The 20,682-nt window shown below is 36.8% G+C and overlaps 1 protein-coding gene across 3 annotated transcripts in view; it reads right to left on the bottom strand.

The window, feature by feature from the left end:
* DGKH (diacylglycerol kinase eta) overlaps positions 1-20,682 on the bottom strand; it is a 159,803-nt gene that overhangs the window by 16,372 nt on the left and 122,749 nt on the right. For 2 of the 3 annotated variants that reach the window (XM_054654464.2, XM_077173660.1), the window contains 13 exons: positions 18,606-18,740; positions 16,690-16,807; positions 16,146-16,256; positions 15,900-15,996; positions 13,312-13,419; positions 10,298-10,411; positions 9,875-10,009; positions 8,613-8,779; positions 7,400-7,505; positions 6,482-6,574; positions 2,229-2,348; positions 1,718-1,826; positions 198-328 (listed from right to left, as the gene is read on the bottom strand). In XM_054654464.2, the coding sequence (XP_054510439.2) occupies positions 198-328; positions 1,718-1,826; positions 2,229-2,348; positions 6,482-6,574; positions 7,400-7,505; positions 8,613-8,779; positions 9,875-10,009; positions 10,298-10,411; positions 13,312-13,419; positions 15,900-15,996; positions 16,146-16,256; positions 16,690-16,807; positions 18,606-18,740 (1,544 nt within the window). The remainder of the gene's footprint in view (positions 1-197; positions 329-1,717; positions 1,827-2,228; positions 2,349-6,481; positions 6,575-7,399; positions 7,506-8,612; positions 8,780-9,874; positions 10,010-10,297; positions 10,412-13,311; positions 13,420-15,899; positions 15,997-16,145; positions 16,257-16,689; positions 16,808-18,605; positions 18,741-20,682) is intronic. The other variant, XM_077173659.1, reaches the window with a different exon arrangement.

Below are 20,682 nucleotides of genomic sequence, written 5' to 3'. Positions count from 1 at the left end.
AACAGATATTTTTAGTTGTGAGTTCAAGTCAGTACTTCAGAAAGTCAGGCCCAAGGACAGCGCATATTAGTTTATTGCATATTTGCACAGTGTAAGCCAAGCTACAAGCAATGACAAGTGCAGGGAAAGAAGAAAAGTTGGTTGTTGTTTTGTCAAAGAAAATGGTCAATAGCAGAAAAGTAGCACAAAGGAAATACCTTAAGGTCTCGCCTTTCCAGATGTAAAAGCTCAGAGCCTCGGATGTCATGGCTGATGAAGATTTCTTTGTACTCTCCCAAACTGAGCAGATCCAGCCAAGCAGCAACTTCATCTGTGCCCCATTTTTGAACTACCAAAGTTAAGAGCAAAACCCCCTTAATTTCTACATGCTCAAATGCATCACAAGCAAAGGTTAGGCCAAAGAGAGTGGAAAACAGAGTAGAATTGCCGTGCTAGCAAAGGGAAAGGTTAGAGGTGTCTTTTCCACAAATACTGACAATTTCCTTTTTACATGCAGGTTACAGGTTAGCAGTTAACACAAGAAAGTATCTAAACAAGGTTGGGGTTCTTTGCTTTGCAGCCATGCTTTCAGCTTTACTCCAGTTTCTTCAGTAAAGCCTTTAAAACCTCATGTCCCAACAAATTCACATTAAACCAGCTAAGGATCAGTGATGCAAAGTCTAATGTTGTTCTGCTGTATGTCATTAATTTATTAGTAGTCATCCAGGGAGAGGAGAAGCCTTCAAAAACTAATTAACATGTAAAATTAAAATAGCAACCGTACCTCAAATATAGCAATGGCAGCAAGCAAGTCCAGTTTTAATTAACAGATTCTAGTATTCTTAATTCTTAAGACAAAAGGTACTCTTTAAGCTACTGTGTTACACAGGCCATTAAGCAGCTCTCTGTAAAACATTGTTCTCTAAGGTTAGTTGCCCACATTAGTCCCATTAAGACCACATATATAAAAAAAATAGTTATGCTACTTATTGCTATAATTTTGCAACTTCATTCAATGCTGATTGCTTCACTTTATAATGAAGAGAAATCGGATATCTAATCTGAAACTTAGATCTGATCAAAAACCGCAAGATTTTGTAGATTGTGATCAACTGTTCATTGAAAGAATAAAGACATAGAAACAGTTTTAGGACCATCTAATCACTGATTACGTCCTGGACATAATCTTAAGGAAGTGAGCTCACGAATAAAAATGGGAAGAGAGGAGGGTGGAGTTTGTTCAACTTCTAATTAAAAAATCAGTATTGCCTATCATGATTTTTTGTTTGAGCTGTCTCACTTACTGAACCGATAACCCACCCAAAAATTAAGAATAACTGGTTAATTAAACCAGTGTGATAAAAGTTATGTCACACCTAAAACTAAACTGAAAAACCTGAATTGGAGATTCACAGGGAATCAATGTGTTTACCCATGGCTTGTATGGCTATGAGTAAACCAAATGTAAAGCAAAGACACAGATCCTGTTGCATGATAAAACTTTCAAAGTATTTTCACAGTAGTTCTTTGGTTCACTTGGTAGTACTGGGGGTCCTACTGAATGTTTTCCAAATGCACTGAAAGAAATATTTATCCTAATGAAGATGCCAGTTAGCTCAGGTGCTTTCCAGTTTGACTTTAGTCTTAGGTAAGTCTTGTCACCTCTTACCAAAAAAATCCCATAAAATCACATTTCCTGCAAATGCTACTACTTTTCTTGCAATTTCAAAACACATACCAGGCTGAGGGCTGGTCTTATGCTTCTGAATTTTTTCTTTTTTAAATTTTGGCACTATACGAAACACTGTACTTCTATTGTTTCTTTTAGCATAATCCAGAGGGGGATCCTGCATGAGAAAAGAGGCATAGTTACCTTTAATTAAGAGAAAACAACTGTTAAATTAGATGCTTGTGATGGTAATTTATAGCTAATCTCAAAAAGTAAGACCCAAATTTACTTCTGTAAAGAATAATGTTAGGATTTAACTCTATACATGTTTGTATTAATAAATATAAATTAAAAATATATGTTTCATGTATTTATTTATCAATCAAAACCTTTACATTCACAGATGGGAATAAAACACCAAAAAAAGGCACCAAGCTTAGAAGGTTGTTCACAGCAGACAGAAATGATCCGGCAACACTATTGAAAGTTCCTCAAGAGATCATGAAAAATTGTAATTTACTTTTCCCTATCAAAAGAAAATTAAGTTCAGTTAAAATCAGAATGTGTTACTCGAACTTACCTCATCATCATTCGGTTGAAAAACATAATAAAGCCAAGGAATCTCAGCAAGTTTTCTCAACTCTGTTTCCACACTGTGCAAAGCATCAGACAACAGTTCTTCATGGGGAGCTTCTAACTGCTGTTTATAAACAGGCCAGAAAAATAGGACTTTCAGTTTCATGAAGTTTAACATCTAAGTCTAAATACCATCTTGTTACCACACACAGACAGATGACTACTTCATGGTGAGTGTCAACAAATGGTGAAGACAAATAATATTCCAAAGTTAGACTTTCCTCAAGAGATGTGTGAGACCACCCTCATACTACATTTAGTACAGTCCCAATCACAAAGGCATGACTGAGACAGCTGAGACTTTTGGTGCAGAGCAGTTGGGCATAGCTGTCAATCCTTGTCATCCTTCACTGCACTCCTGAGTCTTTACACAGAGCAAGAGTTATCTGATAACACCACTGCAAGGACACACTAGAAATGGACACTACCAACAGAAGGAAGAAAAAACCTGATGAGAAGCGTAAGCAGCTGAAAAATCTTTGTATGAAACGTGGTGTACAAAAATTGAGTAGATGGTAATAAGCCTCTGTTATTTTTTGCAAATGTGTTCAGATGGTTGATCACTATCTCATGTTCAAGTATGAAGAAATGGATCATGCTGAAGATTTCCATTCCCAAAGGCCTTCCAGTGGTGATATGATACCTGCACTACCCATTCTAAATAGGTGAGACAGGGAGCAATAGGCACTGCTTCTGGCTAAGGGTGGAAAGTAGTCCTTGGCAGGAGACAAAAAGACAAAAACATCAGTAAAGGCCAAAGGGAAAAAGAAAGTGGTGGCTGTGTAAAAACATTGGGACTTGATGATGCATGTGAATTTGGCTCTCTTCAGACTTTGAGGACCCCACAGAGATGCCTGTTTCCTTTAAAACTCCAGTCTGAAAAGTGTTCTGAAGCTGTTGTGTGAGTGAACACATATGGAAGAGGTAAGGAAGGCATCTGATCCCTTGAAAAGCTGTTTTGAGCTCATCTGGGATTGCTGAAACACCATTTTGAGGTAAAGAGTTGAATCCTAGACCAAGTTGCTTGGAATCATTAATAAAGCAATCTGAACTTCTATTTCTCTCTTTCAAGTAAAAGTAGTCTAAAAGCAGTGCAGAATATCCTTCTGAAAAGATCTAATTCTGTTACATCCTAGTGAATGCATTTTTTAAAGGGAATTATAAGAAAATCTTGGATCTCTAGTGCTGGAAAAATATTTTGATATTGTTGCAGTTTAGTGATAAATTACAAACCCCACTAATTTATCCTGCCTAACAAAAATGTCTTTCCTTTGCTTCAGTAGTCTGCCTATGTTCCCATCTTTCAAAGGAAAGACCATCTATAGTAAGATCTTACTGTCTAATATAGTGATACTGGAAATATAAGCTTCCTTTGTTATTATGTTATTTTCTCTGTGTGTCCATAAGCAGATTTTGATCTTTGACCTTTTTTTTTTTTCCTTCCATTTGAACAGCTCAGTTAATTTGGAGCACGGGAAAAAAGCCACTTGTCTTTGAAGAAGTTGCAACTTTTCTTGTGTTTTCATTTCTGAGAAATTACTCAAGTCATCTCTTTTCTATAAAAGAATGAATCAAGGAATTCTGTCTTTCTCAACAAGTACTGATCTAATTGCTTGATTCTCAGAGAAAAACATTTTGCCTGGGGACAAGAAAATGCTCATCTGATGGTGCTCTTGAAATAAATCCAAAATAATAATTCTGGTATAGAAAGAATCAGCAATTCAGGGCAAATTCTCCTCCTACAACATCTTGGAATATCTTATTTCCAAGATAAAAATTCACACTATGAATTAAGAAATAAAAATAAAGGACATTTTATTTCCTTCTCTATTTAAATTTTTGATATAAAAATATTTTATTTCAGTGAGTTTAGACAATTTTATTCTGTTGAAACAAAAAGTCTGTCATACTTTTTCCTTAATGCATTTGAAAACTGGACTTGGTTCCAGACTGGAAATGCCTTTTAAAATTAAAAAATGGACACAGGGCTATATAGACAAAATATAGTATTTGTAATTTTTTCCAAACTGTATTCCAGCCATAAGCATCTGAGAGATTCCACAAATCAGCTTCATTGTCCCATCTTGAGCAGCCTGGTCTCATAGAAGGTGTCCCTGCTCATGGCAGGGAAGTTGGAACTGGAAAATCTTTAGTCACATCCACCTCAAAACATTCTGTGATCCTATGTTATTATCATCTCACTAAAGATTGTATTTTACCATTTGTTGTGATTTAATGTTCCTACTGTTGTATGAATTTGTTAATCATAGTTCTTGCAAGAGGTGGAAGGAACCACAGACTTGTTTTATGTTAATGTACAGGTTTTTTTCTCTTTCTCAGTTGCTGTAAGAGCAAAACTCAATAGCCAGTAAATGGCAACCAAAGAAGCAGCTTACCAAGCATCCTAGTTTAGTTGCTGGCTGGGGTTAAACCAAATAGTATAAGCACCAAAGATATGAGTTTACTGCTCTCAAGAGCTTTGACCACAGGAAAGAGGGATGTGAGAGAAGTGAAGATGCCAAAAATTTAGAGGAAGATATGAAAGAAAGAATGTCTGTTGTTATCAGAGAAGAAAGATCCTTACAACAGTTTATGATGGGAGTGCTGATGCATCAAGCAACATCTTACACTTCATCTCTCTCTCTCTTAATAGAATGAGGGACCAACACAGAGGCAACTGCAGCATTTATAAAATACATGGCAATAAGGTTAACCAGAGTGCCTTGTTACTGTGACTGTGAAATACTCGTCTAAATGAGCACAGTGTCAAATGAGCATAATGGACACCTCTGGAATATTGTCTTGGTACCTTCCAAACAGCCTTTTTACTAAAAAAAGGGCCTGATGTAGCCTCATGAAGACATTTGCACAACCATAATGAGAAGCAGAAGTACAATGTAAAAATTCAGAAGCAGAAAAATGAATCAAAGCTTTGGAGCCTGAACAAGGGCCCAGTCCAACAACACAATGAGATCTGCTGCAGAAAGGTAACTATTCAATGGGAAGGTTTCCAAACTGTCTTGATAAATTTCACCAGTCCTAGTATGGCATCACCAACTTAAATGTTTTCTTCGAATTACTTTTGTAAAAATATTTAATTTTTTTAAATCTCTATTTTAATTCCCAGCTAAATCTAAAATATATGGGATTAGCAATAGCAATTTGAAAAAAAAATCAGCAGGTGTTTTTTTCCCTTTTCTTGGACAAAAACATCTAATGAAATAACTTTCCTTTCAAAAACACTGTAAAATAAAACATGTGAACCTAATCTTTGACTATTTCTATAACTTAAATAATTATTAGCCTTTAGACTAAGTTTACTTTTGGTTACTCTAAAACAGATTTATCACTTGTTTGTATGGTATGCGAACCTGCAGTATTACATCCTAACTCAGCTAAATGAAAATATTCCTATTAATACCCATTTTTAATTACAACACATATAAAAGAGCTAGTAATGAATCTGCTTTTGAATCTAAAGAAAATGTAATTTGAGTATCTTCTTAATGTAAAACTGGACCAGCATACAAAACCTGACATCTTTTCTCTCTTCACAATGCCAGTAGAGAAATTTTCTAATTATACACCCAGATACAATTGTTGAGAAATCTTTATCATTTTAGACACAAACACTTGCCAAAGAAGATTCCAAGTACCATTAGGGGTTTACTGAATACTTACCAGTTAAAGATTATAAAATAACTCCTGACAGGTATTAGAACAGGAGTGATATTTCCTTGCCCAGATTAGGTCTGTAGAAGTTGACTATATAAACCTAAACATCTCTCACCCCAGGCTCCCCTTAAACTCTGAAGATGGTCACATAATAGTTCTCCAGAGGTTCTCTTAAATGCTATGTCTCCAGAAGATAAATAATCTTTTTCTAACATAGGCCTCCAAGACAGCTGAGTGTGAATCAGCCTCCCAAGGATACCTATTTCTCTCCCCTGACTTTTAACAAGAAGAGTCCAAGCAATGACTCAGCTGTCTCAAGTGAGGTAAGATGGATGCCAGCCTAAGAGAAGATTTCAAAACTTATTCTGATCCAACCACAAATGCAGTGTAATCTTCTCCTATTGACCTTGCAGAACTTCTTGCAGTGTGTCCTCACTTTGGCACCAATTTACCAAAAATCAGCAAAGACCAAATCACAGATGACCTGAATGAAGAATAAAATCATGTGCTGTGCAACCTTACCAAAGGAACTCTTCCTACTAGCAGAGATTCTGTTTCATTGTGTAGGGCCTTCACATTGACAGCTATCTCCATGGCAGTGTTTCTGGTAAGGCTCTGGGGAATAAGAAGCATAAACATTCTTTGAAGTGATGCAAGTCAGACTGAGAATAAGTACTTTCACCTTACAGCACAGATATTAAGTACCTTCTCCTAGGAGAAATACATCAGTTTAGTTCTCACGGACAACCTGTCCGGCACTGAGAATAGAAACCAAAAATGTAGTATCTATTTGCTGTCTTTTCCTCAACTTCATTTAGTGTGGCATTAATACAATCCTGAAGATCATCAGGTGATCAGCCACCACACCATATCAATCCACACATGACAAAGACCAGTAGAAAAGTTGTGAATTTCATTTTACAATGACTATTGACTCCAATTTTTCACCTTATCCTCAGCAGAAGCAAGATACTAACCACACTTCAAGAAGCAAGGTCAACTAATGTATTTACCCTGTGTCCATTTAGGTTAGATATGGACAGCCTCTACCTAATGAATCAGTCCTGGGTCCAATCCCAGACAACACCCAGATTATCTAGTGTGAAGAGAGAAACCAGGAAACTCATTTCACATCAGCCCCTTTGCCTTCTCTGTATAGCACTTGGATAGCAATTAAGCATGAACATTTCTGTGAAAGCATCCACAGAAAATGACCTTTATGTAGTAACAGATCTGGTTCAGCCTCTCTCATGCCTCCACCCTCTCTGAGGATATGCCTGTACAGTACCAGCTGGGGAGGACAGTGGGGAATGCAGAAACTGCATCTTCTGCCTTCTCATCCAAATTGTTTTCAAATGGGGACAGGGGACAGTCCTCAGGCCACAAGTTTTTGCACCCAGATGTTATAGCTTATTTATATAAATCTCAGTTCTTCTTTACCTCAGGAAACCTTGGGTTGGCTTTATTTAATGCATGTGAACATGCATTAACAGCATGAGCAAGCTCCTGCTCCAAGAGGCCATGTACTTTCGCTGCTTCACAGATCCTAAAAAAACATTTAAAAAGGAGAATAATGTTTCTTAATTTCTTTAAAGAATAATTATTGAGTACACAACTTCATCAGACGAGAAAATGCACAAGAACATGTTTCAAAAAACACTCATAAAATTATAGTCCTTTATAACAAAAATTGAAAGGCAAGTATTTCTTCAAGCAATATAGCACCTCACAGAAATTATATCCATCACACAGATTATTTATGATGCTACAAAATACTGAGATGCATTTATTTGTCTTAGAACACTAATGCTATACAAAAAATGGAACAAAAAATGTTGGTCCTATTAATTCAAGTAAATACAGATGAAGACTCTAGCACATTGCAATAACTTACTTGAAATTATCTTAAAAACCCTTACACCTATTTCACAAGGCATATCCTTCAGACGTGACATGAAAATGGCTGCAGTCATTTAAGATTATGGGAGGTCCAACTGTAACTACAACCTCCAGACCATCTCTAGAATGGTGAAGTTTTTAAGATGTCTTGGCTAAACTTCACTTTGGGTAAATTATTTGTCTATGACTGCAGTGTAAAGAGAGTATGTAGCCCTTCCTTTCTTATATTACTGGTGATTTTGATGCTAAAGATAATTAGTTGCTATGATAAAATGAATAGCAGCTTTATAAAATGTTCTGATTTAAAAAAAAAAAGTTTTTATTTATCTCAGCCTATATGAATGGCTGAAGTTTCCATCCTGCTGACTTCTAGAGTTGACTTCTAAAGGGTTTTTCCAATAATTCCCAATTATATTTTTGTTTTGTCATAAAAAGAGAAGCTTCAATTTTTGCAAAGAAGCTTTACAGTTTTCCATTTCAGTTGCTACTTCAGAAAGTTGGTTTTTACAAGGAAAAGAAACCAACACAAAAACAAATAAATAAAATTTTTAAAAATACATAGGAAAAGGACACAAAAAGAAGTTGAGCCTCAAAAATAAAAAAACATTTTTAAATTAGAAAAAACCAACTGATATAGTGGCAACAAAACTTTAAACCAGGGAAAATGTACATGTCTAAATCTCTGGATGAATTTGCATTAATAATTCAGTCTTGATGTCTAGGTTGTCAATCCAACTTATTAATTTTACTTTACCTGGTAATAAGTTCTTCTGCAGCTTGTGAGCACAACTGGATCTGTGCAACTTCTTCTTCTGTAGCCAACTCAACAGCTTGCTGAGGGTACAAGGGAGATCGAATGACAGGCTTGCAGGAATCATACTTCTGTTTGTCCTCCCAAGACTTCAGGGTGTTTTCAAAGGCCTAATCAAAATGAATTATACATTCAATTGACAGCACTTGGGAGTATTCTTTCTCATCAAAAAACTTAATTTTACATTTTACATAATTTTAAATTATATATTATTTTAGTTAAAATTAACAAATAAGCAGGTGCTTGATTTAATTTTATATGAATAATACTACCCGATTAAATAATAATTGTACACCTAAAGTTTTTAAAACTTAGTATAGTGAGTAAGCCACTTCTGAAAACTTGCTCTCTGTCTCCTCCCCATAGTCTTCAAACTGTGTCTTCCAAACCAATAAGAACACAAAGACAGTAATAATGGTTGGACTCAATGATCTCAGAGGTATTTTTCAACCTAAATAATTCTAGAATTCTGTGATTCTCTAACGCAAGCACACTTTGTGTGGATATCAAGATAGAAATTCAAATATTATTCTGATACAGAATTCAAATATTAAAAATGGTGGAGAAAAAAACCAAATTTACTAAAATAGAGTTCAAATTCCACCTGAACTCCACCCCAAATTCAGGATCCAGCTAGTGGATGGAGAACTGAGGGGCACTTGTACCTTTCACACAATAATCCTAGACAAGCATCAACTCTCCAGTGGCTTTGTGACTAGGTTGTACTTGTGTCTCTTCTGTCTGAGACTGGCTCATGGGAGAGAGGGAGGATTGGTAGGACACAGAGAGAAATCTGCAGAAAGCTATTCTGGAAAATGGACAGTATAGAGCTCTGCTATTTATGCAAGTGTGCTAAAATTTCCAGTTTGTGACTGGTATAACACACCTAGGGAAAAAGAAAGAAGCAGTAAAAGGGGAGGGAGGGAGGGAGGAATAGATAAAATGTTGACCATTCTTACTATATATTAATAAGAGTATAGGATTAGCACTAATGAAACAAACAAAAGTTAACAAAATTTTGCCACTTATACAAAATAGCAGTTCTCTATCTGGCTCATTATAGAAAATATATCACTGTAAGTAGGTCTATGAATTATATGAATAGTTATAAAACATTTTTATAAGTACTGTTTTCTTCACGTTATAACTGAAACAAATTATCACAGAAACCAATGTTAGCAATGGTAGCTCTTTCTGCAACATACTCTGTCTCGTGTTAGCATCTGAGCTCTGTTTTTATGTATGATCTTAATAACTCCCGGGGGCTGGATCCATGCCTCTCCATCGACTTGCACTGGAACCCCTTCATCACCAAGTATGGTGATCTTTACTGACCGACACTGGAAAAGAACAAACACATTATTTTACAGGGCAATAAACACTGCTGAGACTGACAGGCCACCTGTAATCTGTTGATTATGAGGAGCTGTGGCTTCTCTCCAGAACTGTCTCAGGAATTAAGCTCTCCTATACATCATTCATCATTGAAGACAATTTGTTACCCGCTAAAAGCAAAACAATGTCAGTGCTTTATTAATGTATAGGGTGGTGGTCATTGAGCGTCCTGCTATTGCCAGAATCCCAAACTGCTGCCAACCATCTTGCATGCTTGCAAGTAAGCAACAAACCTGAGCTATCCTGTGGTGCTGCAGTTTGATGACTCTGGACACTGCCATCTGCATGCTGCCAAATACAGCAACAACTTCTAAGATTTTATCATCAAATGATGGAGCTCCAAATATCTGTGAGGAAAAGAAAGTATTCCATTTTTGATTGCAAATCCAGTGCTTAGATTACTATGAAACACAGATTCATTTACAGATTTGTTTTCAACATTTAAATGCTCTAAATTCTTTACTGTAGAATAACTACACTGTTTCTCCAAAGTCATAGGAGTAAGATACCACAGACAACAGGCAAATATCGTTTAAAAAAGCAATGCTGATACCATTTGAAATATCTGGATGACAAGGCATATCCTTATATAGAAAAGATGGCATGCTTCAGAATGCAGATTAAAATTGTTTTTCAAGGCAAGATGAAAGGCCAATTAAAATCTCTGCTTGGGTAATGTACTTGATATCTAAGAGGTTCTTGAAGGTAGGAGAAGGTAAGAGAAATAAATGCTTTCCTTTTCTTCTCAGAAGTGCTTATCTGTTTATGTTCTGAATTCTCTGGAAACCAACATCCGAGTCCATGCTCTGCTTGGCTTAACAGGGCTTTGATACTGAAGAAAATCTTGTTTGTGCTGTCTATAATTATCCACTGTAAACAAGAAAACCACTTCTGTATGGAACAGATGTCCTTCTGTGCATCCAAGGTGCAGAATTTCCTCAGGCTCACACAAAGCACAGGAACTCTCGCCACCTGGTGTGCTGCTGGGGAATTCAGCCTCAGGGCAGATCTCAGGCTGCACTTCAGCTGGGTCTGGTGGGTGATACCATGCTAAAGTCACTTGAAGCTTGGCCATTTCATCTTGAGATGCAATAAGGAGCAATGAGGGAGAAAAATCAGCAGGAGACATCACTCCAGTAAGAGTTTAGTGGGTAGGGAGATCACCTCTCTGAGCAGTACTTGGACTCCCTTAGTTGGCAACTTAGGCAGAGTAAGCTGCATCAGTACCACCTGAGACCAGACTGAAGAAAAACAGTTCTCTGTTTTTCAGATTTCTCTGAAATCCCTCTGATTTCTTTTTTCCAGTTTCCATGGATTTTTTCTATTTTTCACAGGAATGTATTAACATCTTGAAAAGAACCAAGATCATGATTCTGCAGTTCTACAAGAAAAAGTGTGGAGAGTTCTTGATCCAGTAACTGATGTTTACAGGACTAGCTCTGACACGTGTTAAGAAAAAACAGCTGTAAAATTTCATTTATTTTGTGTTGCCATTTCAGCAAAAGGACAGGAAACACTCAACTAGTCTTCTGCCATGTCTCTCCACCAGCAATATCTGTACCGAAAACCAATCTCTTTTTTCTCCTTTTTTTCCTTTTAAAGGCAAACCAATCTCTGTGGATCAACATTCAAATTGACTCCTTTCCTGCTACAGGTCAAGTTTCCAGCCTGTCTTCTGGACACCAAAATTACATGCCGTGCTCAGGCCAGTCAGGGTGCAGATGCCCTGCTTTGCTCACTGTTAATGTTTCAGCAATCATCAGAGCTGTCAAGGTAACATCTTTCATTTGTCCAGACAAGCAGAACCAGCAGCACTTCAGACCACCATCACCTCTTGATGTAGAGTCATTCAAGACTGCACTAAAGCAGTGAATTATGCTCCTAACTTTGGCCAGAACAAACATGTCACTCTGCTGGCACATCTGCTCACTAGAAGACTAATAATATCAGTAAAACTGCTCCAGGACACACACATTTGCTGTATACCAGTATGAAAGCTGAGGCAAATCTTCTCTCTCACTGAAGCAGTCCAGGGAGAAAAAAACCCTCCTGAACAGGGGCTGAGCAGATGTTAGAGCAGCTTTCAAGTTCTGACTATGAACATGGACTATATATAAAAGCTTTAGATATCCATTGCCAAATATAAATAGAATTTACATCCTCTCGCATATACCAAAAAAAAGAAAAGGAACTAAAACCTGTCTAAATTTCTTTTTTCACTTTTACATATGTGTATATATATACACATATAGAAAACATATATATTCATATGCAATTCTGTATGTATTATATAATATAAACATGCAATTACATACAATAGATATGATATTCAATTACACGTTATATGTAGATATGTTTTTACGTATGCATTAAAAAATGAAAGGATAAAAACTCACAAGAAACATAAAATGTTTTGGCAAAAGAGTCCTGGATTGTCTACATCAAAATCACAAGCCAGCTTGCAACTACAATTTTAGGTGATTCAGACATCACACATTAAATCAGGACATGCAGATTAGGATAATCTGCTAGTAATTACAGTTGGTGAGCTGTGAGTGAAGTGGGTAGGGGCAGTAACACTGTTCCAGGTTGTAAGGCATGTAGGGATCCATGTGATGAAATGTTTCTTAGGAGTTGAAAGAAAGAAGGGGAAAAAGGTACCTTAAAGTATTTTAAAGGTTCATTTAAAATAATTTTCAAAAACCAGTTTACTACCCTGACTAAATTATCGGACACTAAATGCATCAGTCTTCATTTTCTGAATCACCATCCCTCACAGCAAAGCTGTTTGAAGAACAGGAGGAAAATTAAGGTATAAACTTTGACTGATTATCCTGTCTACCTTGCTTGTTGTTAGACTATATCAAACAGAAGAATCTATGCTTTGAGAAACCTTATTTACAGGCATCTGTAAAACAATATAGAGAAAAATTACTTGTGCCTCTGTTTATAAAATTAATTTCTAAAAATAATCATAGAGCCATTTAAAAAACAAAATCATTATGCTTTATTATGAATATTTTGCTGGAATGGACATGACAGAAGAAAATGGACAGTAAAAAAATCATGGAACATATTTTCAGTTTAAAAAAAACAGCAAGACAATACAAGAACTGAAACATCCTCCTGAAATAAGAGTTGTTATCCAAACTATATGCTACTACTTTTAAAATCAAGTGAGAAGAGCAGTTCATTATATTTATTGCTGGTTTTGCCCAGAAGGTTAAGTCTCTTTAATGCTACTTACATCATCTTCTTTGGTTCCACCCCAGAAATTAGTCCCACCAGCATAGCTGGGAATGTTTAGCACAGCTATGCCCTGCAGGCTTGGAAGGGGGATGTACTGTCCATCACACTGTAAGGAATAAATGCTCCTTCAGTACATAAATAATATGATAAAAGAAATCAGTAAAGAGTAATTTTTAGCACATGAGTTTCAACAGAGCTGGCAGGGGACAACAGAGTCTTTAAGAGGTCTGGTACAAGACTAGTCCCTCCATGCAATGCAGCACCTCCAAAACAAACCTCTTCTTTCCAATCTTAGCAGAGGTGAAAAATATGTAGATCTACATGCTGTAGTATCTACAGCAGGGGTGCTCCATGAGTCTTGAAAGAAACATTTTCACATCCCTTATTATGAAATTTCTCATGCACTTTGACCATGGTCTGTCCATCAAGGATTAAAAATCTTTTGCAGTAAGAAAATCAATCTCCCTGAGTGCACACAGTAAGATTGCCAAGGACATTACAAAAAGATTCATTTATACATTTAGGAACTAGTCTTCCATCCTATACCAGCATTCCCAAAATTGCAATTGCAACTTGTTATTTAGTCAAATCCATTTAAACCAGGGGCTGGAGGGTGGGTGTCAAGAATATCCAATAATATTTCTGGCATAACCACAAACATGTGGTTAGCTGTCAGTGTTTACATGTATTGTTGACTTCCTGCAAAAATAACTTCACTCTCCTCCCAGAAATGCAAAGATAAATCTAGGACTGACCCCGCAGGTGTCACACTGGCTGTAGATGGGAGTTGTTGATTTTGCAGGTAAGAGGTTGCCCTTATTTCCAACCATCTAGTCCTTCCTTCTTACTGCTTAATCCCCCAAAACACAAAAGCAACTCCATGTCCTGCTCAACACGATCATGGGAGGGCATCAATCTCACTTTTGGCCAAGAGTAAGTTTACAGACACCAGTGAAACCACTGTTGACTTACAGCAGTACAACTGCCTGCAGGGGGAAGCCCAATGATCTCAAACCATTCCACTGGGAGTCAAAAATGCAGTCCTGCAGCAGTGCCACAGGCATGGAATTGAAGCAAGTTATATGCAGGTGTCACTTTATGGACCATGAAGTTGCCAGTCAAGCTGCCTTTAATGAAGATTGCTAGATGACTGCATGTTACCAGTCCTCAGAAGGATCTTAAAATTATACAAATGAAAAAAAAATCTAAAGAAATAAGGACAAAATCTGTAGCATCTTTATCAGGAGGAGAAAGAGATGCAAATTATTTCCAGAATGTGCTTAGTGCTCTCTTTTTGTGATTTAATCTTAGCAGCAAGACAGAATGTAACATTTTAATCAAGATGTGTCAGTATCCAAAATATGGTGTGATATTAATAGATGCCGCACAGCCATTTGTATTACAGTAGAAGTCTGCTTCTAGTGCCTGAATATGCAGGCATAATATATCCAATAATATGCAAGACAACAGTAAATGTGCAATTTTTACTTGCTGACTTACTTACAGGAATATTAGGAAAAAAATATGGAAAGGTCAACAGTATTATTGAATCTTATTTGAATCCAATTCAAAAGATCTTTAAATTAGACTTCTATCTCCAGTATACATAACGTTCTCTCCTGGCATTATTTTTGCTAACTACTGCATAATTCCTTGATAATTACTCAATCCTTAGCTAACAGCAATCTGCTGCTACCAGACAAAATCCTCCTAAATCTCAGAGTGAGAAAGAGCTCCAGTAACCTAAAATTATTCTTTCAACTTAAAAAGTTAACCTCATATAAATATCATAAACTTCCGTATGAAATAGTATGAAATACAAAGAGAAATTATATATGTTATATATAATTTTGTCAAAGTCCACCTTAGATATTCTTTGGGTGAAAAGAACAATAACCATCCTATAGTCTTTTTCTGCATTTGGGAATCATTTATATCTCCTTTAAGTTCCCAGTACCATGTGGAAGACTTAGATTTTATGTTAGAACTTAAAAGCCAAATGAGAACTATGTTTAGACATGGAATTTGTTGTTGCTTTGATAATATCTTGCTTTTTCGTGTGAATATTAGAGAAAGTCTCTACTGCTATAGCTGGGCTTCTTGCAATGCATATTCAGAATCTCCTCCCTTTTGTCAGGAATGTTCTACTATTTACATGCTCTTCCTATATGTGTAGCTTTCATATACTTTCAATAGAACCTGAAGGATTAAGACTACTTATCTCTTTTCTTCTCTTAATTTTATGGTCATTTCTGTGGTTGCCATTAAAACCTGGTCTGTCTTTTTATACAGTGAACATTAGGAAATATATCCTACCTACACAATTTATTCTCTTTTTTCAACCCAGTAATTACAAGAAACTGGGTAGTTTTTGATCTTAAATAATACTGGGCATTTTTTGATCTTAAAATACTGACATTTTACTCAAAAACATGACTTGGAGGACCAACTTTTACATAGCACATCTTTACTCAGGGCCTTTGAGGTCAGCTTGGGTTGATGTAAGTACAATAACAGGTTTCAAAAATAAGCACTAATTCTTCACTACACATTGTGCCAGCAACTTTCTCCATAAATAAAATTTACCTCAAGTTGAACTTTTTGTTCTAAGTTCTTGTAAGTTCTCTGCAATAGCTCTTTTGTGCCAAGAACTCCATACCACATCATGTTTTTCGTCCGACTTCTGAAAGCAGGCAAAACAAGATTCACATATTGACATACACACATTATTGTGTCTTCCATTTGTAAAATTAAGAAATTCATATAAAGAGATAAGGAAAAGAAAAGAATGGAAACATCTTGGCTCTGTTACTGGCAGAGTAATTATATTACCTGCATTTTTCAGGGTGCTCTTCTCGCTTGTTATTAAATTCTAGGGAAATTTTTGCATCTAACCCAATTCCAAAGTAGTTGTTCATGACACATTTTTCTGAATATCCCTCCCTGTTAGAGGAAAAGAGAAAATCGGGTTTACATTAGTACAGAACCTGGACACGCAAACATCTTTGACCAAAACTGTGATTGGTCACAGAACAGAATATGAACTAAGATACTTCAAGAGATCTTTCCTCTAAATCTTCCTAAGTAAACTGGTTTGGGCTGAAAAACCCAGCTCTGAAAGATTACTGTCCTCCTCCTCCACCTGAGCAAGGTATAAGTAAGCAAATGTCTCCCCTTATTTTCAGCTGCTGCAAAAGAATTTGCAATGCTCAGAACTAACCCAGTACAATCCAGCTTGTTTTCAGACATTGAGGTCTACTGCCAAATGATGGCAAACAAGAACTTCATAATGCAAAAAATAAGAGACTACAAAAATGTGAGAAGGATGCCCTTAGGGAAAACAAAATAGTACATTTAGAAAAAAAATATTTCTTACAAGGAATCTGGATCCGGGTCAATAAACGGCGTAGCACCAAATGGGTCGATGTTTGCTAGCAACATTTTGCTAATAATTGAACTTCCTGCAATGGAAGCAGCTAGACCAGCCCTTAAACCTGATTAAAAAAGAAAAAAATAAAAAAAACAACAGAACAAAACAGAAAGAAAATAATAAAAAAAAATTGTATTTGATAAATAGACAAACATATAATATAAGCCACATACTGAGAAACAAAATTCATTAAATCTGTACAGGGAAAGATTGTGATTCTATCTCAGTTTTTACTGGTTATCTTTTCAGGTCTCTGGCTCTCTTAAGCAGAAAGGCAGCTATGCTGCATTGGGGTGGCTCTCACAGGTAACACCATGGAGAAAGAAAAAAACAAAGGAAATTTAGGGTTTCAGGCCCACACTCACTGCCTGGTACACTAACCAGATGGGTGACTTAACATCCAAAAAGACTGCTAGAGCTTTTCATTCAGTTTTCTCTTCATCTCCTAAATGTCCATGATTTTTCTTTTGTCCTATCCTTTGGAAGCATTCATAAGGAACATTCTCACCATTTTTACAACTGGCAGAGCCATCATTTAACGTAATTTGTGAAAGCTCATGGGTTCAACATGCCTGCTTTGACTAATATCAACTTCATTCCACAAAATACTCTGTAATGCATGTAAACAAAGCAAAATACTAACAGCTTTCACTTAAATTTGCCTAAAGAAAAAAACATAAGCTTAGTTCCACTGTGTTTTAGCTATACTATTAATTAAGTTAATTAAAACAGAGTTTTACTAGAGCTCTCTAGTATTAATTCCATTTGGAGCAGAAAGATAGTTTTTCATTTATCAATTGAATTTAGGTAAGAACAGATTTTTTTTTCCCAACTATTTTACAGAGCAGCTTTGTGTGGTTTCAGTTATCCACTTCCAGAGAGATATCCACAGACAGTTCTTACTCAGAGGGTTGAACTTTACATAGCTTTGTCCCTCAGCTTCTTCATCCTAATCCATTGATTAGGATAAATGATAGAAGGATTTGGGGGTACCTGTTGATGAAAAATTGGATATGACCTGGCAATGTGAGCTTGTGGCCCAGGAAACCAAACATGTCCTGGACTGCATCCAAAGCAGTGTGGGCAGCAGGGTGAGGGAGGGGATTCTGCCCCTCTGCTCTGCTCTGCTCTGGTGAGACCCCACCTGCAGTGCTGCATCCAGCTCTGGGGTCCCCAATATAAGAAGGACATGGACCTGCTGGAACAAGTCCTCAGAGGGCCCTAAAGATGATGAGAGGGCTGGAGCACCTCTCCTGTGAAGACAGGCTGAGAAAGGTAGGGTTATTCAGCCTGGAGAGGAAAAGGCTCCAGGGAGAATTTATTGTGCCCTTTCAAAATACAGAGCAGATTTATAAGAATGATTGAGAGACTTTTCACCAGGGCCTGCAGTGACAGGAGAAAGGGCAGTGGTTTTAAATTCAAATAGGGTAGGTTTAGATGGGACAAAAGGAGAAAAATGTTTGGGATGAGGGTAGTGAGACATGGGAAGAGGTTGCCCTGTAAAGAGAAGCTGTACAAGCCCCACCACTGAAGTGACCAAGGTCAGGCTGGATGCTTTTCTGAGAAACCTGATCTAGTGAAAGATGTCAATGCCCATGACAGAGGGCTGTACTAGATCATCTTTAGAGGTGCCTTCCAATCCAAACCACTCGGCATTTCTATGATCCTGAATTTTACTTTTCATCCTCCAGGATCAAATGAGGCACTTCTCCTACTTCTGGTGTTGTGCCAAAGGATCAGAAATATGCTACATTATTATGCATTTTCTCCTATACAGTACCACACAATGTATGGTGTATGTGTATGTCAGATCAAACGAATTCATGCATAAAGTAAAAGTCATTATTTGACAGCAAGCTTACCTGGACAGATAATCCTCGTGTTTAGTACTGGGAGGTTTTCCTTGCTTGCTGCCAAAGCTGGAGCAGAGAAAGAACCTGTCTGAGAATGGATGCCTCGGCTTGTACGTCTGTCAGGAGATCTTGGTGCAGTTTTAGCTGTGCAGAAAAAACAGAAGTAAGAACACTAATTAGACCTATTATGACATTATCAATACATAATTTTTACAGCCCTGAAAATATATCAGAAGCATTAATTTATTCTGTTACCACTCCATGACAAAAGTCCTTCCCCCTCACACCACAGTTTTTCTTCTAAATACAGTAAGAAAACTCAGAAATATATCAAGGGACAAACACAAATTAGAATGAGCAAGTGTGCATGGCACTCCACATGACAAATTCTCAGCTTATACTTCAAGCTACCAGCAAAAGTATTATATGTATTAAATGGAAATATGTCCATAAAAGGTATTATATTCACCTTAAAATGCAACAGTATTTAACACTGCAGTAAGCTTCTGATAAACATACTACTGAAATAATTAAATTTAAACTTAAATTTCATCTATGTTTATTTATAAATATACACATATCATACAATATATTGTCATTTATAACAATTTTAATATAGGTAGTTCCATGGCCTGTAGGTTAGAATATCTGTCTTATCAACACCTACAAGATTTTCTTCAAGCAGCTAAAATGGGCCCATGCCTGCATCAGATGCTGAAAAATCAGAGAAAACATCTTTATTTACAGCCAAACTGAAAACTGCAAGGGAAGGGAAAAAGCCATGTCCATCTTTGCCTTCTGCATTTAGAGAGATTGTAGGAGGCATCAGTTTTCCATCATCTTTTTCCACAGAAAAACTCAGAAAACAAACAAACCAGCAATTTCCCAAATAATAAACTTATTTATTAAATTTCTTCGGAAGTTGGATCAGTGAAACCTTGACAGATATCAATGTTTAGTAGCTGTTATTGACAAGGGCTCAGGAAAAGGAAAGGGAAGAAAATCAAGGGGAAAGAGAAGATATTCACAAAGAGTAACTGGAAGCTCAGTGAGGCCAGTTATCCTCTGGCTGCCTCTGGAGGCAATGAAGAAGGATTGGCTTTGCAGAGGGCTGACCTTGGGTGCTGTAATTTACTTTCCTGGCAGGACTAGTTTCATGCAGCCTCAGAGAATATGCCAATGCCTGCTTCAGCCTGGGAAAGTCAATCTTTGTGCAATTCAGCCCTGTCAGACATACCCAGAAACCAGTGCCCCAAGGAAAAAAGTTTGGGTATTACCAAATGCTTTGTTATAGCATTTCCATGTGCATGTAGAAAACTCTCGCACAACAGATGGTCACAGACAGACACTTCTTGGCTATCTCTGCTCCAAATTATCTCACATGTTAAAACTTCAGCTTAGGGCAACACCAAACTTTACCATCTGAAGAAGCTCAGAACAAAAAAATGAAATCATTTCAAGATAATGTGATTTTTCCTCTCAAAAGATGAAAACTAATCTGTCAAAAATAGAATTAGTAGGACTAGCACCAAGACAACAGCAGGGAAACAGCACCAGGAATGTGGTGGGAAGCATACAATGCATCCTTTTCAATGGCAGGAGTGAGACAAATCAGGTCATGTCAATCATAACTTAGCCTGAGAGTAATGGGTGTACTGTATGAAGACACTTATGGAAAGAAAATGTTGAGTGGGAAAATCTAAAGACAAAAGGATTAACTAGAACAAGGGTTTAGACATTGTGTTCACATCACTTCAGGTCAGGCTTTGCCCATTCATGGGGATTTTTTTAAGTGATGATAATCTACATAGAACTGTAAGTGGAATGGCAAACTCTTCACTTTCTTGTATCCATGAGTAAGATGACACAACTTTCTGAATGACTTGCTGAAGTGAAACAGAAATTGTTATACACCAGACAAGGAAAAGTGGGTAAATTTTTCTGGATTGTTTTATATGAAAGGACTGACCGAGTGGACTAAAAGTCATCTCCTTCTGACTTTAACACCTGCATAATAGCCATAGCAGTTATCACAAAATGCTACAACAGTGCATGGTAGCAATACAACACATTGATTTGTATTGAT

Source organism: Agelaius phoeniceus, chromosome 2, assembly GCF_051311805.1.
Source record: "Agelaius phoeniceus isolate bAgePho1 chromosome 2, bAgePho1.hap1, whole genome shotgun sequence".
Lineage (NCBI taxonomy): Eukaryota > Metazoa > Chordata > Aves > Passeriformes > Icteridae > Agelaius > Agelaius phoeniceus.
Note: the sequence above shows the minus strand (reverse complement) of the source record. Positions and strands in the feature narration are given on the sequence as shown.